General features: G+C 37.0%; 1 protein-coding gene across 8 annotated transcripts; it reads right to left on the bottom strand.

The window, feature by feature from the left end:
* Nucleotides 1–913: 913 nt before the first annotated feature.
* Nucleotides 914–17089, bottom strand: LOC103723948 (protein DA1-related 1-like). Of its 8 annotated transcripts, XM_088700851.2 has the most exons (13): nt 16655–16882; nt 16124–16563; nt 14215–14366; nt 12130–12220; nt 7751–7883; nt 5852–5972; nt 5684–5767; nt 4637–4756; nt 4194–4406; nt 4041–4103; nt 3782–3900; nt 3390–3448; nt 914–1453 (listed from the first exon to the last, which is right to left on the bottom strand). In XM_088700851.2, exons 3-13 carry the CDS (start codon nt 14323–14325, stop codon nt 1137–1139), a joined length of 1431 nt encoding a protein of 476 aa, XP_088556977.2. In that variant the 5' UTR covers nt 14326–14366; nt 16124–16563; nt 16655–16882; the 3' UTR covers nt 914–1136. The 8 variants fall into 8 exon arrangements, with proteins under 8 accessions (XP_088556977.2, XP_038983620.3, XP_088556979.2 ...); XM_039127692.3 differs by having other exon boundaries at nt 16124–17089; XM_088700853.2 differs by having other exon boundaries at nt 5852–5924; nt 16124–17032.
* Between the last annotated feature and the right edge of the window lie 1210 nt (nt 17090–18299).

The following is an 18299-nucleotide window of genomic DNA, read 5'->3' as shown; positions in this document are numbered from 1 at the left end:
GGAAAAACCAAGTTCTACATTGATTTTGACATGCATGGTAGAAGGTACAAGAAGATTAACTTGTTAGCCCAACCACAAATGAAACCATGATAATTTTTCGTTATTCGCCTCTGTATAGTATTTAATGTAGCTAGGTCGTAGTAAACAAGACTTGATTTAATTATCTTATTTATACCTGACCTTCTGTATCTCTGTGTACACCATTATTTTGGGGATAAAGATGGAAATATCAGTGCAACAAAGAGAGCAACCGGCAACAAATATTACAACAAACAGAAAACAAATAACATGGTTGCAAAGGTGCAAACCACAAGATACAGTCATGCACCTAAGCACAATCTTGTGTGCAAATGGCATGCATCAAACTGTTATCTTCTCCATCTTGACTGGTTCTTTGCATATCATTTTGCATGCTAATCTTTTTCCCTGGATCCTGTGCGCTTGTCAAAATCTCCCTACCTCGCAAAGAAAAACAACTAATGAGTTGCTCAAAGGCAGTTACTTTGGATGTTCTGCTGCTAGCAGTAATACGATGCAAAAATAGCTGATATTTGTACTGCTGCTTCCAGCTCGACAACGTTGCTCGGTCCAGCCATGCCAACAGTTTTGCAGGCAAAGGATATGAGCAGCAGGCATAGAGATGCTGCAAACTTGATGAACAAGGCTGTTGACTTCACGTTGTTTGGTTCCACTTGTCTTCATGCCTGACTAATGGATTCTATCTGCCAAATTTTCCAGGTTTTATTGTAATCTATGTGCGCTTATACCCTGGATCAAGCTCAGGAACAATCACAAGCTAACAATATATCTCATAAAAAAAATCATATAATGCCAAATATTCACAATCAAGCGTAAAACACACGCAAGTGCAAGGTTCCATGGCATCATGTCCATAACACACAAGAAAGCTGTATAGGGTGTGGATTGATCATCCAGCTTATTCAATATTGATAAATATCCAATGTTCCAATAAAGGAGTTACTGATTAAGGGAGTGCAACTTACAGGTATAGAAACTGTAGTTTTCTATGCGGATGACTAAAGACTCTAATTTCTTTATAAGCTTTAACCCTAAAATTTAAATACAAGGGCCCAATGAAAATCGTGCAACAATCAAACATTGTTTGAGACTTTTTTTCAGCCTGGAAAGCTCCCTGTCAACCGGATGTGGTCAAGCGTACGTCTGAGGCCGTATTGAAGAGCTGCCTGGTTGCCTGCTCTGAAACCATCTCCATATGCTGATGAAGTATCTGATTCGATCTGGTGCTTGAAGAAATCCCCGAGTTTCTTCTCGAATTGAGATCTAGAACCCTTCTTTGATGACATGGATGCTGAGGATGTGGAAGTGGATGCAATGTTACTGCCTGACCCTGACATGATCTCTGAATCCAGCCACATATGTGCAAGAACCTGGCATATACCTTCTTCAACTTCTTGACTAAGAGAATGGTATCCTGTAAGATGATCGGGGAAATAGTAGCACAGATGATTATTACTTTGAAAACACAATGACTAGACATGTAATAGCACAAAAAACACAGCCTAGTGATGTAAATGGAAAGGATTCAGGCCGCAAGGACTTGCCATCTCTTCTTCTCAAAATGCCGAGATATTAAAAAAAAACTATGGGCCCATTTGGTATCCCTCTTGTTTTCTGCTTTTGTTTACAAAACAACAAGAAGAGAAATAAACTAGACTGAACAGCATGTATGATGAAACCCCTTCGCTTTTCAAATTATATATAATCTTTAAAGCTTTGGAAAGCAAAGATTTGTAGCTTTCAAAAAAGAGTGAAGACACAAGAAAGGAGTAGCTGAAGTTTTACAGGAATGTTATCTTCAAATTTGGCATGTCTAAACCAATTTTGGCTTTCAATTTATCTTGCAGCAAACTTGTCAATCTATATGCATGTGACTGTAGAGAAATTAAGCTAATAAACTTGTTTAAATGTTAATGATGATCATCTAAATATATCATCAAACCATAACCTGATAATACTTTACAATGACACCTTAATCGGCTAATACACAACCAAAATGATACAAGACCTTTCTATATGAAATCATATTTGGTATTAGGGTCTTTAGTGGTAACTGGTAAAGTTCATACTGTCTATGCTAGTATCCTCTCATAAAATCCAGTCAGCCCACTTCATAGGTCTGATTCCTGGCCCAACTGATTGACCCATGGCCTGCTATACTAGGACCAGGCACACAACCTGGCCACATTCGAGTGCAAAACTAGCACTAGAAAGCACCAAAATCTGTTATTCTTAGTGATGCTTTAGCAAGCCTAGTTTGGATTATATTATCACTAGAACTCCCAATAATCTCATAAAAGTGCATCTGCAACAGTTAATTGGTGATTGGTCCAGGTAGAATGTTTTCTTTAAATATGAATTCTATTGAACAAGGAGAAAGACTCAAAACAACCAAACAAGTAGCGGCAATTTTGAAGCAAGGTCCTCAATTTAGGTCTCACTAGAGTCTAGCACTGCCAGAAGATTGCTATGGGCACAACACTTAATTCCCATGCCTGTCTTTAACATGTGATAAATCATCCTTAAGCAATAGGCGATCCAGATTACTAAAATTACGAACAAAATTAAGCTTGACTAATTAACTTAAAGAGTCAAAGTGAACTATCAGAAAGTGTTTGCAAGCCCATCGCTATACATCATTAGAGATCTAACCTCCTCATACCAGGACGCATAAATGGAAGTCATTTGTGATCCAATGACTGCGATGAACTAGTAGATCAAAAGGTTAGCATAGAATACTTCAGACCATATCCCCTCAATTTATTTCTACAGGGCTTTCATCTAAGATGCACTATACAGATGACAGAAAGATTGGAGTGATTCCACAACTACAAGTTTACAAGCCACTAGGAAGAAGAGAGAGATGATATGCCCTCTCGTTGTTCATAATTTCACTTTGATCTCAGAGCTGATCGCTTAAATTGATTTTCCTTTGAACCACATCACAAGTATTCAAACACCTAACTGTGCGTGTCCAACAGACGATGTCTAACTCTAGGTGAGAGCAAGTTGGGAACTTGGCACCTCATCTTTTATTTAAGATAGACCCTGGCCATTATTTTTAGGGTTAGTAAGTAGCGACCTGCTTCTTGTGCCAAGGAGATATAGTTTAACAAAACCAGCCTAAGGGCTTTCAAACAATAGGTTCCAGGAACCTGCTTAGCTTAAAATAATGGTCCTACACAATAGACATCAAAATATTCAGCCTAACTGATTCCTCCTATCATTATTGTGTGATGTGTTGCTCTGTTGGAATGGAAAACTTTTACCATCAACTAGTAGATCAATTAGAGGGAAAAAAAGAAAGAAAAAGATGATAGAATTTTACCACCTCTTAACTGGGGAAGTACCTTTAAGCCGAAGCCATGCATGCATCATCTCATGGGCAAGAATTGACCCTGTCAGTAATCTGTATGCATAAGGATTTAAATAATAAGTATGATATCGAAACCTTTAAATTATTTGTAATTTACAGTTGAAAAGAACCATAAAAAATTGGAGTTATTGCAATTTAATCCATCATTAATGCTTGAAAACTTCATAATTGTCTGCAGAACATATTGCTAGCTGTTGAGTTTTTGAAATATGCATTCGTCATACTATTTTTGCCCTCCATACCAGTGCCACGTATGCCCGGTACAGGGTGGTATGGTCTGGCATGGTCAACCATGCTCATATAGCAAGTTGGTACTAAAATCATACCAAGATAATGACAGGAAAGACATGTAGTACTTAATGATACCTTGGGAGACCATAAAGTATAAGAATGGCAGTTACTTCGCATCGCCGAGTGAGTCTATATGGCTCTGTTACCATTTCCATAACTCTGTTTCCAGCTCCAAACTTTGGTCTCCTTAAAATCTGATTACAATTTTTTTTAAAAAAAAAAAACTTAGTTTATTGTTTTAAGAAATGATAATAATCAAACAAAAACTAGCATACATCCTTTCAAGAAGCATAGTAGTCCACATTCTAAGCTAGTGAAATAGAAGATTTCTCACCGTGCTCACTGTCTGCTCTTCAGAAAGGCAGAGACCTCTGGTTTCTGGAAGGTGATGATGACCCTGCTCCCCATGGTAAAAGTAAATCAGTAAATGATAAGAAAGAAATTTACATAAGTACTAAACAGAACTTCTAGAGTTTCAATTCCTCACAGTCTTTTCTCCTTCCATTGCCTCATTTAGAGCCTGCCTCTCAACAAGAAGTAATGGAATCTGTTGTTCCACCTTCATGTTTAAACCTTCATAAAACTCCTGGATGTCAAGGTAAAGAGTTTGGCACTCGCTAGTGTCCATTATTGCAGAATCTAGACACTCCAGGCAGAGCTTCCGCCCATCATCTAAAGTCACATATTGTGTGTCTGTTGGCTGGAATTTTATTAAGAGGGAACAGAAAAGAGATAATAAGCAGCACACAAAAAAAACAAGACATGAGTCAGATCATAGAAAAGTTGATGCACTGTAAATAATGATAGATGCAATCTATAAACAAGAAATGTCAGGCACTATCACATGTAACAGTACTAACCAAGTAACTTCACTAAATGATCAACTTTCACACCTAGATAAAATTATTCAAAATAATAGCTTAGACTAACCTCCATTCTTTCACAACTGCAGCACCTTGGAGTCCCATCCATCTCATGCGAAGGACAATATTTCTGTAGCCAGAAAGGATGTGCCCTATATTCAATAAGGCCATTCATATTTGTTGGAATCTGCAAACATGGACATGATGACATTGAACTTCAACAGAAGGTTCACAAAGATTTCAAGCATTTATTATAATCCCAAAATGCTTCAAGATCACCAATGATAATGTTTAAAAGCATGGCAAATGTTTCATACAAGAGTAATAACGCTAGATTTTGGAACCAAGTTGATAATAATCATCTACATTAGCAAGCACCAACATAATGCTGACTCTTGTTTGAGACTTCCAACAAATAACAACCGATCATGCATTGGTAAGGAGGCACTTTCGGCCAAGATAGTAGCAAACCTAGTTGTGACGTCCCTGAAGTATCAGCAAAGATCTCGAAAGATCTTAAAAAGAGTTTGATGAGGTTAAGTTGGTAAAACATTGGCTTAAAGAATAGTAAATCCAATGTCCATAGAGTCACAACAATAAGATTGTGAAGGTCCAAATTGCCTTCAAAAAGCAATAAACTTAGGATGGATTGACATGGATTTGTCATTTCTTTCATATTACCCTCGGGAGAGCAGGGAGGGGGAGAGAGAGAGGGAGAGAGAATTAGAAAGGTAATAATATTGCCCAGTTGAGCAGATGAAAGAATCAAGAAATGTGAAGATTATTTCACAGGCATGCAATTGAATTTTGCCAAGTTCTGCTGACAGAAGAATCAGAACGGAAAATAGCCTCAAAATGCTATCCCATTTGCAATTTCGCTCAAATTCCATAATTATATTTTTTTATGTTCAAAAAATTAACAATATTATTAGCAAAAGGTATCATATTTAGCTCAGAATTAGACTGGCGTTCCTCTTAAGAGCTGCAATAAGTCTCAACAATATAGTGTTTTAATACTTCTGGCAATTAAACACAAGAACAAGCATCAAATTACACATCCTGCTACTTAAACAAAGGTTCCAAACAATATAAGTTTAGCATTATATATACTTACAAATTGCTTGCAAACATCGCATTTTGGGTGATAATGCTCCTTGTAACAAGACTTGTGATATGGATAATTCCCGGACATAGAGAACTGTACAAATAGACTAGTGAATTTCAGTCTCATTCTATATAACTTCTCATAAAGATGCCAAGCAGGTATTATTAATTTCCTTACCTCATAATCTGATATTGGATGGTTACAAGCATGGCAACGAAAACACTCTGGGTGCCAAACAGCTCCCATACAACTAAGAAAATGCCCATGACCAATCTCAGTATTGCAACCGGCACATATTCTACAGCAAAATGTTGAAGAAAGACTTTTAAGAATTTTAAAAAAAGGACAACAAGATAGAATGAATTAAGAAAATGAAGGTTTTTTATTTTTACCGGGAAAAAAGATTGGGTCAGAATGACATGCCACTGTTTAATATGAATCCAATATACGAGATGTCTTGCAGGATTGCTTTGGCGGTCAAAGGAATTGGATTTTATCATACAAGAAATACTCCATATGATTTTACTTTTTATTTAATGGTAAGTACGGTAAGGATGCAGTCGTATTCATTCTTTGGTGTTAAGATTTGCTAACTACTTGACCAGTGCTCTATAGTTCAAGTCATAATAGAACCTTCATTTCTAATAACACAATGGCCTTCTATCTTACAGGAGTAATTGTTAGAACTTAGAATAATTCACTAGTATTCTCTCGATAAGAAATATGAAAAATCATATCTAGAGTCAAGATGCATTGGTTTAGGTTGGATCATCACCATACTAGGCAAGTGTTTCATGTTTTTGGTATTAATTTATATATATATATATATATATATCAAAATTTGAGCTTAAAAAATAAAAATTCTAGTATGTATCATTATAAAGTTTGATACGCACCAAATAATTAGTGGATACCGAAATGGAAACTTTCATTAAACAAAGCCCATTTGTCTAGAATGCTGTGTTCCTCGTTCCAAATTTCCAAGGTTTTCTTCATGTGATCATTTTTCACCAGTTTGTATGCAGTTAGTAGGTTTTGGAGTAGATTTCATAGTTTCAGACATCAACATGGGATTTATTTATTTGGGTTGTTCTTTATCTAACCTTTCATGTAATTGCTAATCCTAATGTTTGATTAATAAAAAAAGCACACTTTTAACTCATGGTAATTTGGAGTAGCTGTTTTGGTGGTTGTTCGGCCTAATCTTGCTTATGGAGATTTTCTTGATTCATCTCTCACAGAAGTGCCCTATACTTTGTTAGACACATTTACAACCTCTGCATAAGATAACTTTATTTTAATATCATAAGAGCATTTGAAGAGAATTTATGGAGCAAAGTTGGAATCTTTAATGCGGATCTGTGAGTGCTGAAAGTAGAAAAGTTGTAAGACTTGAGCACACCCAAGGGAGATGATTTGGAGACTGTATTTTGCAAACTTTTATATTGGAAGTACATGAAATGAGCAATAAAATATAGAAATGAGTGCATATAGGGCATTTCTGCACATGAAATATATGTTGATAATTTTCATGATTTGTCAAAAACATGAAGTGAGGAACGATGAGGGGCTGATAAGTTGATGATGTTGCCTTCATATATCATAAAAAAATGTGATAATCATTTGTTCCAGATAGCTATAACTGTCTAAGGTGATTTCGGGATTTCACACTCAAGCAACGGCATGCTGATCGAAGAGAGATAATAGCATCAATGACCAGATAACCATCAATTATTGTAAAATCAACCAAATCTAATTTCCTAAACAATTGGCTTTGTTTATTACAAGTACCATATTTTTATATATTATAGTTTATTTTTATTGAATAGACAGAATGCAGTCAACCACTACTTAGGCACAGTTATACAGTCTTCACCTTCAATTACTTCCATTTCCAACTTATGTTGCAGCTAGAAACCCTAATCAGCATGATAAAGAGTACCTTATGCACAAGAGCAGTTAAGAAAAATAGTTCTAAATATGATGACATTCTTATCAATTCCTGATGACAAATATGATGACAAAATAGGGTTTATATATGTGATAAATTAGCAAACGAAATTTAACAAAAGATACCTGAACCCTGAAGAAAAGACAGAAGGTAGTGGATGATAATTATGACCATTTTCGTGAGGAGGAGATTCAACATTTAAACTTTCCTGTAAAGCTCTTGCAAGTTGTTCATCCTCCTCCAAGTGTGATTCATTTTCTGAAGTAGAGTAACCAAGATTATATAGCATATTAGAACACGATAATCATTAAAAAGTTAAATAAATGTCCAACTTTTTAAGAATCTTGAAAAAGGAATTAAAATAAAAGGAAATTAAATAAAAAGGAATTAAATAAAATTTAAACAATCACTTGTTCATTTCATTGGCCAATATGTTCTCCGTCAAAATAGAAGAAAATAAAAGATAAAAGAGACATAAAAGCAAAGAATACTACAACATCCCAACTCCTTCAATAATATCCTTTAAGGCATCAAATAACAAATTAACAATGTTGGAACAGCAATAGATCCATGGAAAAAGAAATGCTAAATGATGTGAAACAGATTAGTAAAATGAAGTACTGTGGTCTCAGTGTTGTCATGATGTCATCCATACAATGCAATTATTGACAGCGACACTTGGCACATGAAATGGAATAGCAAATTGGTGGCCACATGGCGATTGGTGGTTAAGCATGAACAACTAGGGACACATGGTGCAAGGAGATTATCTACAGATTTTAGTTTCTAAGTGGGAATTAGAAGTGGGCAATTGGCAAGCAGGGAATGTTTAGGAGGGAATTAGTTACTAGGTGGTTCCTCTCTATAAAAGAGAGTGGACTCTCTTTGTATCGGTCCCCATTGGCACTCATCAGAATGTAACTACAGAATTTATTCAGGCCATTTGGCCCTTTTTTGTTTTTAATTTTTTTTGTAGTTTATCTTGAAATTACTTCTACTTTCTTTAAGTTATGGCTGATTGTTTTTCTCTACAGATTAGTTTGACTCTTTGCTGATTTGCTTACTTTCTCGCTCAGATTACTTTAAAAAACTTTACTTATTGTTTACTTTCTTGCTGATTATTTAGTTTTTTTGTAGATTAGATTGTTTAGATTAGCATAGCGTGATAACAGTTGTATGGTAACTAGGAAGACCTTGGAAACAAGGCATTCAAAGAACCTGGCCGAAAATCAATCAAGTTAAACAGTGACTGTTTAACCTGTGATCGGCCAGTGTTCAGTTAGTAGACTAGCTTCTATTTGACCATTGATTTAACTGGTGATTCAGTCATTTAACCAGTGATGATCTATTCAACAGTTAATGACTGGTTAAATATCGAGAACCAGTTATATCAATGGCAGATTGGTTAAAGTCACTGGTTAAAGATCGGCAACCAGTTAAACTATTGGCAGATTGATTAAAAGCCAAAGTACGCCATACTGTACCAAATCTGGCGGTACAGAGCATACCGTACCTTACCGGATCGGTACCAATATGTGGCACGGAGGGTGCACCATCACTCGATACGCCTAACCAACCCTACCAACAATAACAGGGTGGCACCAGTACAAAATCCGGTGCCGAGATGGCGTACCTTATTAAAAGCCCTCCTCAATTAACTGTTCAAACAGTGATCAAATGAGCTAAGCCTTGATCGATTAGCTGTTCTTTTAACTGGTCCAGAAAAATGACTAATACTCAGAAACTATCCTCATAGCCAAATTCAATGTAACAAGTCAAGAGAAGTGCAATAGTGCCTTGGTTGGACTACATCTTACATCAAAGATGTGGCTTATTGAAGAAGGAATTTCTGTTAGTATAACATGAATATAGAACTCGATGAAGAAGAGACTCTGATGACATTATGAGGCTAAGGAGTATTTTGATTAGAAAATGATATGACAAAACTAGTGGAAGCTTGCATCATGATTATGGTGAATATGGGAAAAATATCTAAAAACTAAGGTTTTCACTCTTAGGGAATTGCATTCATAACTGAGAACCATGAGCAAGCTCCATAATGGGAAAGGCTTCCTCTTAGGGCTCGTTTGGTTCGCGGGAAAAGAAGGGGGGAAAGTGTGGTCAACGGGAAAGTAATGAGATGCCTCTTGTTTGGTTGGAGTTTTCAAAGGAGAGAGAAGGAAAAGTTATATTCCCATGGGAATGTGATTCCCACATTTCATGGGAAAGTCTTTCCCATGAGAAACATGGGAAAGTTACTTTTCCATGAGGCGGGAATCACTCCATTTTTACTTTTTCCCAAAAAATCCTTTCAGCATTAAAGAAGCATTAAAGAGGCATTAAAAACCTAATTTTTATTAAGGGCATAATAGGAATTATATATAACTTTCCTAGGAAAGTGGATGGCCAACCAAACATAAGCACCTTGGAAATTTGTCACTTTCCCATGGTCAACCAAACATGCCAAAAGTACTTTCCTAGGCATCCTCTTCCTAGGAATTTGTTTCCCAGGAATCATATTCCTAGGAAGGAAAATACTTCCCGCGAACCAAACGAGCCCTTAAAGAATGACTTTTCCAAAGATCTTTAAAATGACTTGGTGACTATCAAGAAGGATCCTGCTATATAAATATTTGAACTACGCAGAAATTGTTTAGCACCCCAATGTCAAGAGAACAACGAGAATTAAGTGTGTTGTGAACTGGCTGATTTGTTAGGCTTCCCTGCAGGGGTATATTTCAATCATTGGGATAGAGCAACAGAATCATGGAGATGGAAGACCAAAATGACTGTTTTGATTCCTTGTGGGTCTTAAATGATGGTAGAATCAGATTGAAATACTTAGACATGTGGCTAGCTTCTATCCAGATTCCAGATAAATTTGCTAGGTTTGGTGTAGATTTTGGCATATGCCAGATCTCCTCACTGTTATAAAGTTATCAGAGGGCCAACAACCAAAATCTGTCGTGTTATAACACTTAACCTTCAGACATATGGTCAAGGTACACTGACTCCAATGTAATAAGGGGGAAATGCCTAAAATTTCAGCAAGTTTCTCTATTATGATCCTTAGAAGAAGAAAAATCAGCATGCTGGCGACAACAGACAACACCCTCTCAGGGTGATCCCTCAATCAATGTGCAGGAGGGTTGGCTATATACCTCGTGTAGTATTATTTACAAAAAGATCTAGCAAGAATAATTATTTGTCAATAAAGAGTGAGCTTTTGGTTAGATGAGGTAACACTGGTAACTAGGAATCAATGGGAGAGCAAGGTTTCTTCTACTGGCTATGCAGGCTGGCGCATACCATGGCAGGTCAGTACTGGCACCTAGTACAACTCGGCATTGGAACTTATTTAAAAAAAAGTGTCCAAGTGCACGAGGCTCCTACAACTGCAAGGTCTAGCGAGACTCAAGTGTATGTAAGCTTAACCCTGCATGCAATGAGAGGTTGTTCCCATGCTTCAAACCTGTCACACCCAAGTCACAATGGACCAATCTTACAGTTACTCCAAGGTCAGACTTCTAGATACATCTTTAACTCTTTATTCAATATAGCTTTGCTTAAACAAAGTTTTAAGATACTCTTTTGTTTGGCACCACATTGATACTTATTGTGATGGCACAGCTTGTACCATGCGAGCAGGTGACAGGCACACCCATCAGCACAGATTCTCAAAATCTTACATGAGAACATCACAGCAAGAAAGATATGTAAGAAGAACTAATACTCAGCAACCCCCTATGTCAACAGAATTGCGATGGATTTGTGGCACTTGTCAACAATATGAACAATTCCAGCAGCGTAGGAACAAATGCAAATGTCATGGCAGTGTACAAATTTGGGGCAAAACTAATTAGTCAACTAGAAAATGCAACTTTCTACTGGAAGAAGTTATACTACCGAAAAAAGGACATCTAATAACAACCATAAAGTAGATCAGGATTAGACATATAGAAGATGAGAAAACCACATATAGGATCTGCATCCTCAGATATAATATTGGAACAATGCATCACTCAAACACACTAGACTACAGGAATTTAACAGTGTTTCACAGCATTAAGAATGCAGGTAGTTTATCCCTGATGTAGGATAAAGATAAAATGGGAAAGAAGCAGCATAAAAATTAGTAATATTGAGATCATCTAATATCATTGATATACTTGTTAAATGAACCCATAGCCTAACATAGTGGATAACCAATCAAGGAGAAGTAGAAACAATAGCGAACACCTTGTTAAAAAAAAAAATCAACTAAATCCAATGTAAAAGGAAGAAAGAAAGATTACATTGCACCTACAAAATTGACTTAAATATATTTAAAAGAAATTCTTCTATTCTGACATAGAGAGACAACAGGGTCTGAGGTTTAATCGGCAAGGATCTGTACACTTTTAGGTGGAACCAGGCCTGCTTTCATCATCCAATGGGGGGTACATTCATGATCTCATAGCAAAATAAGCTAACAGCTGGACCATGCAATAAGCATAATACTTACCAATTGCCTTCGCCCTTTTTTGTTCTTCTTCTGATAAAGAAAGTGCAATAGCACGATCTATATCTTCATTTTCATTCTCCGAGAGGACATCCTGTAACAAGATACAAGGCAAACTGAATTGATAATGGATATGAAAAACATAGAAAATGCCCACACTATAGAATGGAGGGAGAACGTTATTAGAATAACACAGTTATTGGATAAAATAGAACCAATATTGTTACAAATATGAAAGCATAATATCATTTGACTAAATATAACCCTTTGGTAATATGTCTTAAAAAAGGAAAACTGTTCCCTAAGGAACAATATATTAACTTGAAATGCAAAAGATAAACACTGTTTGGTTAATGTAAGAAACCTAGACACATCATCAAAAGAGTGTGGATAATACAAAAGATTATGGTTTAGTAGGATCCATGACCAAATTGATTGAATAAGATCCTTTTTTTAGGTAAGAAACCTTGATCCTACCATCACAAGAAAGTAATTTGGATTTGTTCGCACTTCCAAAAATTGAGTGCAAATCTTTTTTAATGGTATAACTTGATAGATGTATGAAGAGAACAGCTAAGATGGAAGGATAATGTATTTATTGTACGTGTTGGGAACATAAAAAAAATCAAAAGATGGAAGGATAACTTGGATTTGTTCACACTTCCAAAAATTGAATGGAAATCTTTTTTAGTGGGATAACTTGATATGTATGAAGAGAAGAGCAAAGATGGAAGGATGATGTATTTACTGTATGTGTTGGGAACACAAGAGAATCAAAAGGCATTTGAGAAGAATAGAAAACTGATCACAGAATAGTCAATGCTCACAAGTAGGTTTGCTTTTAGATAATTGGCAAACTGTAATCATAAGATGGACGAAAATAGCTGATACCAGAGAGAGGTGAAGAAACATCATTCATTGTTTTTTGTTACAAGGTGGGGACGAATGCTTGTACATCCAACATTGTTGAATAAACAATGAAGCGACATATTTTGTTCAAGCTTGGCTGGATTAGGGTTATAAAGCTTCAAAAAACTTCCACTATTCTAATTTTCCCATGCATGATAGATACCAAAACGATGAAGCAAAAGCTTTCAGATGCTAATCTAATTATAGATTTACAGTAAGGGTTGAGGGGTCAGTGAAAAATTTATACTGAAGCGGCATGACTTATTTACACAATGGTTGTCCAATGCTTTTGATGAAAGATTGGAATATTGATCACCATTAATGTGTTTGTAAGGCATATTGAACGGATTGACTACAATCATTATCATGATCAGGATTGTCCTGGCATGAAAAAATAGCCTAGTAGTTAGATGAGAAGATTTACCAAGTATCAACACCATGATGCAAACAGGCCAAAGTATCATCTCTCCTATGCAGGACAAACTACAAAATATAGAGAAATCTGGCCTAGAGCTAAACTGCTAAAGCCCATGAAAAAGAAGACAAATTACTGCAGAGTAGACGACAAGAATATGTTCTTTTTGATAGGCGCCAAGTTTAAAGCACTCAGGGAGTGATGGAGGGCCAGTCCTGAACAACATTCACTTGCAATAGATATACAACTTTTTTTTATACTGTCTCAAACATTGGAAGCTCTTCCTTGAGTTTGAGAGTGGGCAAGCATCTTTTACGACTTGATGGCTAGAAATGTGAGAAAAAGAACACCAGCTTATGCCATAGGGGGTAAGGGAAACAAGTTCCACCCACTGTAATGACTGATAAACTAAGAGATTCATTCTCACCTCATCGTATTCAGATCTGATGTCTCATAATGTATCATTGTATCAGGAAGTGTTAGAAAGGAGATTCAGCTGTTCCAATTATCGAAATAATAAAGCCTCCATTCTAGACATTATCATTCCCAATTTAAACGGGTATATTTAACTTTCTCCTGGATTATTTTAAGTTTGTCTTTTCACTTTCATCTCCCAAGTTGGGATACAAGTTAAAATATGAGTGCTTGGATAGTTGGATGTAATCCAAAAATTCATGTTTCATATAAAAACAGTGAAGAACCTCAAAAGATTACCAAAAAATGCAACAAAGATAATACAAGCAAGTGCTATGAATTGCAGTTACCAATGAACTAGATGGTTCATTCCAAAACCTATCATCCCCAGGTCTTCCATGGTACTGTCCCTCAGAAATTTTATGGCTGGAACCTTTAAAAATTTTGTTCAGCCAACCCATAATACGCAAAGCTATCTGAACATGGCCACGGCTAATTTTGGCTGCAAAAACAATAAAATCTTCAATAAGCATTTAGAACATGTTTGAAAACAAAAACATCCAAGAATTTATTCAGAAAACATCACCATAGCATATTTACATTAACATAATGTTCATAGTTTAGACAATGACCAGTCTTTCCATAGGACACACCATATTGATAACTAGTTTTCTGCATAATGTAATAACTAGAGCTTCATAATTTGTAACAGAAAATAACAATACTAGGTAGCTTGATTCATTGTTTCGATAAAAAGTTTGAACTTTCATTTATTTTTACTGTTGATTCCCGAGCTTTCAATGTAACATGTAAAGATGACTTAGGTTTTCACTATATGAAATAAAAAGTATCCAAGTTTAGTATATTGAATGTATGCCTTTGAGTAAAGCAGACTTCAACCAAGTGCTGGACTCCAAAACAATAAGTCTTGAGGAAAGAGAGTCAAATTGGACTGAAAACAAAAACTTTTCCATGAAAAATGTTCATGTTAAGCCAAATACGCCTATGAAAAATAATATTGCAGAAAACACCATAAAGTGGACAGCAGAGACACCGATCACTCTATGCTAAGGCAAAAGGACACTATGCAACCACTTACCCTAGTCAGAAACTCAGTACTTCAGGAAACATGACAATGTGGAGGAAGAAGGTATTATGATCGGGGGAGGGTAGAAAAAGCTTGCATGCTAAAGTATATATGAAGATAGTGTAATGTTACTGGATCAATAAATTCTCAGAACCCCTGGGGCAGAGAGCCAATTTGTTACGAAGAAATATCTTGACACAAATTGGCAGTGGTAAAAAAACTCTACCTTGAATTTCATGCAATACGAATGTGGCATCTCATAATGCTAACTTAAGTATGTCTAATCAGAAACCAAGACTGCATGACTTAACAGCATTGCTATTCCAATAAAGAAGAGGTATTTGATTCCCTCTGAATTGATGCTTTGAATGCTGTAATTTGATTTTTACAAAGGTATCCCCAATTCAAATTGGTCTACTATATCATGCAATCACCTACTCTAGTCTTTTTCTGAGATTAAACACTTAATATAGTCATAATTGGGGGGGAAGGGGGGGGGTGCGGAATCAAGCCTTCTCCTTTGGCATTTCCGCATAGCCCAATCAATGTTTTCACATTACAAGTTCAAACCCTCTCCTTGTTGGGGCAATGCATTTAGCAAGGGCAATATATTTAGCAACCATACCATTATCGAACGGTTGGCTAGTGCGAAAAAAAAAGGAAAGAGATTAAATAATGGAGAAGAGAGGTGGGGGGGATCAAAACATGAAAATCACGCAGCAAAATTTATAGGACCTGGCATACTGGCTCTCAATAAGCAGATACTATGGAAGTTTTAGGAACTCCGATTTCATAGCACATACTAAACCACCCAGTTATACATCAATAGTGATAAAGCAATACGCTTACATATCATCCCTATTCGCAGTCAATTAATTATGTGCACCCCCAATATCGATATAATCCAAGCGATTCAGTGCATGACATATCAACTGATTCCTAATGCCATGATATAGAGAAGCAAACAGATGAACGGGCGAAACACCTACCAGAAATGACATGCAGGACAACAATAGATGGCTAGTAATTCTAATTGAAGACTAGATAGCAGTCAATCCTGAATTGCGAACCCCAAAAAAAGCCATCCACCGCCACACCATCCTCAACTACATAAATGGCAAACAATAATTGACCAATTAAAAAAACATCAACTAACGCCACATGCCTTTTACCTTAAGCTGATACGAAAACTGCAGAAAATTTGTCGAATCGAGGGAGGCCCAGATCCAAAAAGCACCCGGATCGAATAACCGATCACCGGAAGAGAGGAGGAAAAGAAAAATCCCCCGACACGATTGGATCCCGCAACTTCCCCCTCTACCTTCAATCTTGCAGGGTAAAGATCAATGGAGGAAGGAATAGACGAAACGACACGAAACGATGACGGGAATCGCTCTTGTTTGAATTCCAATACAGGTCAAACGGAGGACGGCCTTACGCTTTCGTTTCCTTTTTTTTTTCTTCTTCTTCTTCTTTTGATGGACACCGGCTTCACAGCGAGCCCATGGGAGATTTGGTGGAGGAGTAGGAGGGCATCAGACGCATGCGAGGGGTTGACTACTTGTCACGCTATAAGAATACGAAGACCCCCCCACCCCCATCCCCTCGACCCCTAAAGAAACCAAAACCTTGGTAAAAGCGTGAAGTGAGAAAGATGTGCGTATATGGAAAAGGGGGAAGGGGGGCACGAGAGAGTAGGATACAAGGTTCGATTCTATCCTCTTTTGGCTTCTGCGGGCTTCCCTTCTCTTTTCGTGTACTTTCTTTTGATTATTCTGCGGCTTTTGGTGGATACAGATACAGGGAGACTCATGGGGAGAAGTGGGAAAGAAAGAGGGCGTCTTAAAATGGTAAAAATCTACAGCCGTTCGAGCACGAGGTCAACCTGCCTCCGGAAGAAAATGAGGAAAGGGGGTCGAAGAGGTAAAACTGGATCCAACGAGGAGAAGGGGGTTGGGTGAAGAGATTCCTGGCGCAGAACCCACCCACCAACCGGAGAGGAGAGATGGCGAGGGGTGGAAATTTTGATGCAAAGATTGGGATCTTGGAGCGGCTTTTCTGAGCTATTTATGAACATATGTGCTCTCGCATGGTTCTAACTGGGATTTGGGCCCGCGAGGATCCCTCGACGAGGACCCAGTTTGTGGTGCCCAAGTTAGTAGTTACAGTATCTTACCTAAAAGAAAAGAAAAAAAAGTAACTGGTTACAGTAGAATAAACCTTTATTGCGCTAAATCGTTGTAATTATCTAATGGACGATGGTGGAAGTCTGGAAGCATACCCGCCGGTCTCTGTCGTCTTTTTGGAGACCTCTGCAGTTTTAAGTACGGACGGCAATGTTTTATTATTTACGTTCTTGTGCTTGATTCAATTCATTATAGAGGAGATTAGATTATCTGTCGAGTTCGAATTTAAATTTTTGTTACATTTAATAGATTCTTAATTTATTCTAAATCTAACCCGATTCATGATCTGATCTGACTACCACCCCAATTTTAAGGGTGGGATGTGGCTAAGATGAAGGTATTCATGCTAGTTTATGGTGAGACATAATGGTTACATAGTTAAAGACTTATATGAATAATAATTTATCGACTTGCATAGTATTTATTAGTTTACACAACACAAAGGCTAATTGCCATGACTTACCAAGGGTACCTATGTTTCAATAAATCTGTAAGTACTAATTGATTTGCATGGGACGATCTTACAAAATACTTGGATGATAATAACTATATTAAGAAAGCACTAACTCGGCTTGAACCAACCTCCTTAACTTCAGCCATAATCGAGGTGAATGATTTTAGCAAAATTTGAGGTGTTTACTTTGATCGAAATGATAAAGATTAACGGTTAATCTAAGGCTGCGATTAGCGCGCAATTTCCGCCATGTGATATTCATGCGGGATGGTTACCATATTATTAATGTGCAGCCGAGCGTTACCATTCACTTAAGATGTATAGTGTCAAATCAAATATCGGATGCGTATTTTATCCTATATAAAAAAGGTAATTTAGAGATCCTCACGTAAGTTTATTTGGAGAATTTTCTCTGCATTTTTTTTTTCTTTCACACTGTTGCTCTACTATTATGACTTAAGCATCGGAAGATCTCCGTCAAAAACTTTCTAGCAAATGAACTTCTTGCAAGTTGGCATCGGCGGCGACCAGTTTTTACTCACCTCGGTGTCACCCAATTTTACTTCTCTTCGGCTTCCACCGACCCCAAAGTATGCCGAGCAGTTATCGACCTTGGCTCGGAATTTAGCGGCAACCATGGGTATTTAAGACTATAGTTACGTTGGGTTGAACAAGTTCCATAATATTTGGGACTAACAAAATTGTGCT

This window comes from Phoenix dactylifera, chromosome 7, assembly GCF_051530095.1.
Source record: "Phoenix dactylifera cultivar Ajwa chromosome 7, Ajwa_hap1_PhDact_Kaust_v1.1, whole genome shotgun sequence".
Taxonomy (NCBI): domain Eukaryota; kingdom Viridiplantae; phylum Streptophyta; class Magnoliopsida; order Arecales; family Arecaceae; genus Phoenix; species Phoenix dactylifera.
The sequence above is the reverse complement of the archived record's forward strand: the minus strand, read 5'-3'. Positions and strand labels throughout refer to the sequence as shown.